We start from the raw sequence: 8,515 nt of genomic DNA on the forward strand, positions 1-8,515 counted from the left end.
ATTGGTTTAAGTTTATTAAACAGTTTATGATCTTTGAAACAATTACGATCCAAATTATTATTGTTTTTAACAATCTCGCAGTGCTTAAGGAGCGCTTAGATTGATTAATATATGTAAACAAAGCACCATGATTAGGAAATATGTACAAGTTTCGTACATGCTTAAGTAAATCCTCGATGAATCTGGTCCCAGACAGGACGCTCATTCGTCACAAATCACCTGCAGTCGTTGTCTGTCATCCGGTAGAGAGACCACATAATTTCCTGAATTGTTGTACCTCCTTTACTTCTCCTACCTACTTTACACTCTCATCTCCCCCCATTCCTCATCTCTCCCTCACTACTCATTCCTCACCCAACACTCTTCCTTCCTCACCCCTCCGTCACCTATTTTCACTTCCTCACTCTTCCATTCCTGAATATCAGCGATGCAGATACAATAGTTGCTACCTAATGCAACCGTCCCAGCACCTCTATCACCATAACGTTCATTGTCATTCACAATTTCGTTTCAGAGAGATAGAGAGGGAGAGAGAGAGAGAGAGAGAGAGAGAGAGAGAGAGAGAGAGAGAGAGAGAGAGAGAGAGAGAGAGAGAGAGAGAGAGAGAGAGAGAGAGAGAGAGAGAGAGAGAGAGAGAGAGAGAGAGAGAGAGAGAGAGAGATAGAGAGAGAGAGAGAGAGAGAGAGATAGAGAGAGAGAGAGAGAGAGAGAGAGAGAGAGAGAGAGAGAGAGAGAGAGAGAGAGAGAGAGAGAGAGAGAGAGAGAGAGAGAGAGAGAGAGAGAGAGAGAGAGAGAGAGAGAGACTGTCTGCCTGTCAGACAGAGAGATTGACACATGGACTGAACTAGAAAGGAGAGACCTAAAAAAGAAGAACCGAGGGAAAGCCGTTTAAAGGTCACACTAAATGATTTATGCATGACCTTTTCTTCACCGCACAGCCGCCAACCAAGCCTCCGCCTGTGTTTCAGTGTACACGACCACCACGAATACCACGATCATCACGACCTCCACGGTCACTACGACCACCATGAACACCACGATCATCACGACCTTCACAACCAACACGATTCCAATGTCAACTACAGCATCTTCAAAACACAACAATAACCACGTGTTACCAAGACGACCACTACTTCCTCGACCTCACAACCACCACCACTACTACCATGACAAGCACATCCTCCATGATCTACAATCCACAATGATTTCCAAGATTTCCACGACTACAATGAACATAACGACCTGCACGTCCTTTTCAACAACCACATCTTTAGGATGTGGCTGTTTTTCCGGGCCTCATCTCTCGCGTTACGCGTTTCCATCCACTATTAATCGATGCAATGGCTCATTCCTCATGTTTATCGTTATACATTCATCAGAAGCTTTTTAATAAACTAATTCACCCATACGATCACTTCTCGAAGCCTATTTAATTTTTATGTTATTATTTTTTGTACATTCTGTCAATTTCACCGATTGTTTTGAACGTTCCTATTTTATCTATCACGTTTCTTCGTCTTTGGTTCAATTTAGTGAGTGAGAATTATCTAAGCAATTCTTGTTTAATTTTATTCATTATTAGGTGAATATTCCAGGCCAGAGCTACATGCTCTGGTGTCCCTCAAGTGCAGGTTGCATCTGAAGGTCTAATTCATTCTAAAGGCTACATAACTATTCGTTTTTTTACATGTTTTGTAGAGAAGAATTATGTTTCGTGAGCTACTCTAGTGACAGTTTGGAGTTATGTAATATGCTTGACCTTTCCCTAATTCAGAGTGGTGTCTCCTTTTCAATCTATAATATTGAGTATAATTATAAACATAATATTAATAAATATATAAATATACATATGACAGAGTCAGACCACGAATGAAGAAGTAAAACAGGAATTTCCTTAAGTACTTTCGTATTTAATAATAAATATTCAGAATGGAAATCTTTAAGAAAATTTCTGTTTCAATTCTTCCTTCGTGGTCTGACACTGTCACATTTTTCATCACGTGTTAATTTTCGTGATTTACACATATAAATATAGACGTAGGTATCTACTAGGAAAATGAAAGGAAAATTCAGAACATTTCCGTGTTTCACAACATTGTCGAGGAAATACAGCATTTCCTTTAAATACTGTTTACAGCATTTCCTTGATAATGTGGTAAAACATAATAACGTTCGGAATTTTCCTTTCATTTTCCTAGTGAATACTTACGCATAACCAAACAACGAGTTTTTTGAATACACACACACACACACACACACACACATATATATATATATATATATATATATATATATATATATATATATATATATATATATATATATATATATATATATATATATATACATATACATACAGACGTGAGCGAGTGCGGAGAAGAACTATGTTTCTGCAACAGAATTCGAGTCACTTACGTCAGGGGTGAAAAGATGTTTGAGCCCGTGTTCCATGCCTGGCAGGGTTATTCCCCGTACGAAGAAGATCACCAACACCAGGTAGGGGAATGGAGCCGTCACATACACCACCTGGTAGGGAAATATGAGTCAAATTGTACGCACGAATAAGTTTTATGAGTTTTGGAATAAATGTTAAAGTTATGCGAGAAAAATTTGAGGTTCGTGCTTGAGTGATCAAGGAGTTACATTGAATGTGTAATGCTCAGGAAGGAACTCAAGAAACTTGGGTAGGAATGCAAAATTTATAACATGAACTTAAGTTCTACAAGAGAGAATTTCGTGGATTTAAATGCTTTTTCCCATTCATAACCCTCTTTCATAAACCTGTTATCAAGACGAGTATTGATAACACTGAGGCACTGTTATCGTGCCTCAGTTTAGTACAAATCAGAATATTTTTACTGATACCTTCCCGGAAGAGGCGATTCCCTTGGCCATACAGAGGTATGTGAGGAACCACGCTACCACGAGACATATAGCGATCTTCCAGTTAAACTTCTCCGGATGGTTGATGTCGGGAGAAATCTCCAACGTCTCCCTATACCAGAAGTACTCAGTTGGGCTGCTTTTCTGTGATAGCAGGAAAAAAAACATTCACGTTTAAGGAAAACTTGTTGGTTGGTTAGTAAGTTACTATGGTGGCCACAATAATCGCTTTAAAAGAGCTATTGGACTAGTAATTGATACCAATTCCTAAATTACCACAAAGCCCAAACGTAACATAGGTATTCATAGGGATTAGATATGCTATGAAGGCATAGAGAAGATTTTACACTGGTCGTAAGGTAATCAGTGTGATTTCTTTTTGATTACAGAGAAAGTTTCAATGATAGCGAGCAGTGGCATATCGGGGATTTATTTAAATGCAGAGATGGGTATGATGAATCTTTATAAAGGTATGAGTCATTTTATGGGGATGAGTCTTTTTATCGGAATGAGTATTTATATGGTGGGTTAAGTTCTTAATTTGGGAAGGGTACGATAAGTCTTCCATTGACTTATCCTAGTCAGTAAGATTACAGGAAATGCACAAACTACGCTCATGTTTAATTTACAGTGACATTTAGGAGTGTTTACCAAAGATGATTTAGAGTGGTAGTGTGTTTCTGAAGTAGCTCGAGAGTGCACGAGAGAGTGTGTCAGTGAGGATTTCCATTCATGATTGCTAATAGAGTTACTCATTAGATGAAGAGTGTTTACCACCAAATCTCAATCATACCAATATACATATATACATATATACATGACGCGTTTCCCAATACTGCTAAAAGAGGCAGAGGGAGGGAACATCACAGAGTTCTAAGACGCGGAGTGAAGAACAATAGATTATGATTCCTAGCTAAATTAGGTTGACAATGACTTTCTGTAGGTCAAATGGAAGAGACTAATTTTGGGAACTAACAATACTCACCGCACACTCACGGACAATCTTGTAAGAGCCGTTGGCGTAGTATTCCTTGGGGCATTCTGACCAGGGTAACGGACTGCGAAAGCTCTGAAGATACAAATTAAATAAATTATAATGTTACCAATAATTGTTCGTAGGAATATATATATATATATATATATATATATATATATATATATATATATATATATATATATATTATAATATATGAATATATATTAGCATTACTAAGTAATTGTATCTTACCCCAGCTAGGTAGTAGAGGCACCAGGCGATGATGGTATTGTAGTAAAGGGCAACGTTGAAGGAGACAAAGGCTGAGGCCACTCCAATACCCCCGCAATAAGGCGAAACCTGTAGAGACACAGGCAGTCAGAGGGGGAAATCCCTAGAGTCAAAAGGAGAGCCTGCCAGTGGTGGTCATTGTTGTTTAGTGAACGGAGGTGATTGGAATGTTGGCGTCAATAATAATAGTTATAGCGGTACTGGTAGCAGAAGTATTAGTAGTAGTAGTAGGTGAGGATAAAGTGGTATTAGTAGCAGCAATATTAATTGTGGTGATAGAAATGATGAGAATGCCAGTTGTGATAATATATTCGCACATATATTCGTTACGGACGAGTAAAATAATATGTAACCTCATTCTCATTCTCTATGAAAACTCTCTTCAGGCGATCTTAATATGCCTTCAGATTCAGACTGAGGTACGAAGAATGCTGTAAAATGATAACAATATGTATAATCACTCAACATAATGTAACCTTGTTGATCAATAGAGCGATATCAACAAGCAAACAGTGCATCATCACTAGAAACGAGGGGCAAACAATCGTTACATTTCAAACAAGAATGTAATCTATAAGTGAATATGAATAGGTTAACAAATAATTATTTACTTACAGATGACGATGGTAATCGCACCAGATCAGTAGATATTTATGGCAAGAAGAACATTTCAAAACACATTCACTAGAGTCTTACGAAAATATATAAGCAAAGGCAAAATATAAATTTATATCAAGGTTACCTATTTAAAATCTTCTTTTCATACAGAAAACAATGCTAGGAACATCAAAAGCCACTCATTTCTGTCTTCATTCATTCCTGTTCTATGTTCCTAGTATCACCACTGTTGTCAAAGTTATCACGTTACTACATTGTCCTTTACCATTGGGCCATTTATTCCTATAGAGGCAGTTCATCTTGAAAATGTTATTGTTAGTAGCATGTCAACAAGCATTCATGGCAACAGGAGCTTGTCTAGCTAAGATGGATTACATAGAAAACATGTCAATAATGCAGCATGATAATAGGAAACGTCGGTAACTATGAATTGCAACTAGAATCCCGGAAAACACCGAAAACAGCGAAATTGCAGTAAGCCAGCCCTCTAATAGTGCTCACCTGGTTCCACACTCCAATGGCTCCTTTTCTCAGGCGCTGACCAACTGCTAACTCTAGGTAGAAGACGGGTATGCCCTCCACAGCCAGCATAATTAGGTATGGAAACAAGAATGCTCCTGAAAAGGCAAGACGAATTTACACATTTATCTGTCTTCAAAATGAATTGCATTAACACTGTTTTTTCCAATTTTTTCTAACCTAAAAAGAATCGTTTAACTTGAATATTGTTGGGTGAAGCTGGTTGGTGGATACAAGAGTGTGACGCTGGCATCGCAAGGATGTGTTTGTGGACGATTTAATGCGAATAGAGAGAGAGAGAGAGAGAGAGAGAGAGAGAGAGAGAGAGAGAGAGAGAGAGAGAGAGAGAGAGAGAGAGAGAGAGAGAGAGAGAGAGAGAGAGAGAGAGAGAGAGAGAGAGAGAGAGAGAGAGAGAGAGAGAGAGAGAGAGAGAGAGAGAGAGAGAGAGAGAGAGAGAGAGAGAGAGAGAGAGAGAGAGAGAGAGAGAGAGAGAGTGAGAGACAGACAGAGAGACAGAGAGACAGAGAGACAGAGAGCTTTAATTTAATATAACTGAAGAAAAAACATGTGTTCATTGCAGGCTTAAGATTAGCTAAAAACTAACCACAATCAAATGCGGCTGAAAATGGCGGAAAATTTCTGACTAGAACTATTACACACATATCAGAGACTATTATTAAACACAGTACATATATGCTATTATATAATTAGCAAGTAAAGCCTCCAATCACAAAGGAACATTTTTGTTGATAACCAATAGTCATTATATACACATATATAATTGTCCCTATTGTATGACTTAAAAAGAGAAAGATAATGAAAATTTAACTTAAGTGGACTTTAGGCGCAGGAGGAAAGTTAAATGACTTGGGGAACTTTAAGCTCGAATGAGAACAATCGCATTTTGGAATTACAAACACAATGTCTCGCTCCTACCCTCCCCCTTTCTCCCCCCCCCCTCTCCCTCCCTCTCTCTCTTTCTCTCTCTCTCTCTCTCTCTCTCTCTCTCTCTCTCTCTCTCTCTCTCTCTCTCTCTCTCTCTCTCTCTCTCTCTCTCTCTCTCTCTCTCTCTCTCTCTCTCTCTCTCTCTCTCTCTCTCTCTCTCTCCCTTTTGAGAGGGTATTGTTCGTTGTCGAGCAGAAGGCTGAAGGAACGCTGACTTGGCTATTATCCCACGTAAGGTCCTCTCGTGAAAGGATTTTGGATTGGGGACGTTATCGACCGGGAACACAGTACTCGTGTGCGTTCAGGTGACTTCCGAGTTTCTTGAAACGAACTGTCTTGATGGAGAATCAGTAATGCTCTAGTAATAGTAAAAATGTTGTGTCTCTCAGTCTCTCTCTCTCTTTTCTTTCTCTCTCTCTCTCTCTCTCTCTCTCTCTCTCTCTCTCTCTCTCTCTCTCTCTCTCTCTCTCTCTCTCTCTCTCTCTCTCTCTCTCTCTCTCTCTCTCTCTCTCTCTCTGTCTCTCTCTGTCTCTCTCTGTCTCTCTCTCTCTCTCTCTCTCTCTCTCTCTCTCTCTCTCTCTCTCTCTCTCTCTCTCTCTCTCTCTCTCTCTCTCTCTCTCTCTCTCTCTCTCTCTCTCTCTCTCTCTTTCTCTCTTTCTCTCTCTCGTTCTCTCATTTTCTTCATCGCGCGCGTGCTCATCTATGCTAGTGAGATAATATGACTTCACTAGCTGAGGTAAACAGTAGGCGTGTCGATGAATGTAGCTGCTGCCTCATAGAAAGTTTGTTTATCAGAGTAGATCAAAATATATAAGTGAGAGTATACCTTTAGTTCGGTATAGCATTAGTATCATCGTATGATAATAAAAATAATATCATCACTGCTAACGCACTTGTATTTTTATTGCTTAAATACCGATATCATCATTTACAGAAGCAAGCACCTACATTATTGTAGATGCAACCATGTTTATCATTGCAAAAGCATACACCTTCTTCAGTACAGAAGCAAGCACTTCCATTGCAGAAGCAAACACCTTCATCATTGCAGAAGCAAACACCTTCATCATTGCAGAAGCAAACACCTTCATCAGTGTAGAAACACTTATATCATATCAGGAACAGCAGATCATCGCAGCAGTAGTATCAACAGTGTCACTGCACAAACTGCACCATGGTATGGAACACATGATAACAACGCAGGGCCGTGTGTAGGAGGAGGAGGAGGAGGAGCTGGTAAGGTAAATCCCCCGACGTCTCCTCTCTGTTGAAGGTAATAACAGAGGTCGCAGCCGCCTTGGCAAACAAGGAGACGTGTGGTGGGGAGGGGAGTGATCCTGGTCGAGAGGGGGAAGAGGGAAGGGGAAAAGGGAGGGGAAAGAAGAAAAAGAGGCTTCGATGTTTTCTGGAAGGTTATTGGTGGGAGAAAAAGAGATAGGTCAAGAAAATACGGTAGTAAAGGAAATTTATGGAATATATGTAAAGTATGATATGTGTACTGGTCTGAGAGAGCATTATGGCTGGCAGTAAACACTGGGGACAGGGCGGGGAAACAAAGAGGGTGGCAGAGTAAAGCACTGAAGCACTTTTATGCTTTATACAGGTTTACTTAATAGGGTTTATCTACACATGGTGAAAAATCGTCGGATACAATTCACTTATTACGAAAAACCTTTTCAAGTTTTTCATTAAATTAATTATGCTTCATAAAAAAAGTTTATTTTCAAATGCGACTTAGTATATAGCGATTGAAATAATTTATACTTCATTTACGTTGATCCAAAAATAGTTAACAAAATGTAATCTTTATTTTCTAGCTCTAAAAATGCTAAAATTCTGAACGAAAACTCCTAAAATCTGCAAAACTTCTCAATTATTCATCAAAATCTCCCTTAAAATTCTCCCATGATTCATTAAGAGTCACATCAGTATCCAGTTATTTGCCGAGACACTGAAAGGTTGTTCTAGTACCGAGAGTCAACCATGGCTGAAACATTATTGTTGTACCTATAAGTCAGACCTTAAGGATTATGCGGTACAGCCGTGTCTAACGAGGCAGAGGGCGCCAGGAGAGCGAGAATTACAGGATTCGCAGGTTCAGGAAACATGAAGAGGCTTCATACTGTGAACCTGTAATTTCAAATCAAAGGGATAATGCTCCATCTTGTTTCCTGGAATTTCTTTATATCTCCGTATGTCTGTGCGTTCGTATGTAATCATTTTTCAGCTCTTCAGTTAAATATAAAAAATGAGAGATAACAACACACACACACACACACACAC

At 39.2% G+C, this 8,515-nt stretch overlaps 1 protein-coding gene across 3 annotated transcripts in view; it reads right to left on the reverse strand.

Annotated features, from left to right (window-relative positions):
* LOC123748056 (sodium-dependent neutral amino acid transporter B(0)AT3) overlaps positions 1-8,515 on the reverse strand; it is a 90,014-nt gene that overhangs the window by 15,544 nt on the left and 65,955 nt on the right. For all 3 annotated transcript variants that reach the window (XM_069325267.1, XM_069325259.1, XM_069325253.1), the window contains 5 exons: positions 5,270-5,385; positions 4,112-4,219; positions 3,869-3,952; positions 2,866-3,027; positions 2,416-2,526 (listed from right to left, as the gene is read on the reverse strand). In XM_069325267.1, coding sequence (XP_069181368.1) covers positions 2,416-2,526; positions 2,866-3,027; positions 3,869-3,952; positions 4,112-4,219; positions 5,270-5,385 — 581 coding nt within the window. The remainder of the gene's footprint in view (positions 1-2,415; positions 2,527-2,865; positions 3,028-3,868; positions 3,953-4,111; positions 4,220-5,269; positions 5,386-8,515) is intronic.

Source organism: Procambarus clarkii, chromosome 2 (assembly GCF_040958095.1).
Source record: "Procambarus clarkii isolate CNS0578487 chromosome 2, FALCON_Pclarkii_2.0, whole genome shotgun sequence".
In the NCBI taxonomy this organism is placed as follows: domain Eukaryota; kingdom Metazoa; phylum Arthropoda; class Malacostraca; order Decapoda; family Cambaridae; genus Procambarus; species Procambarus clarkii.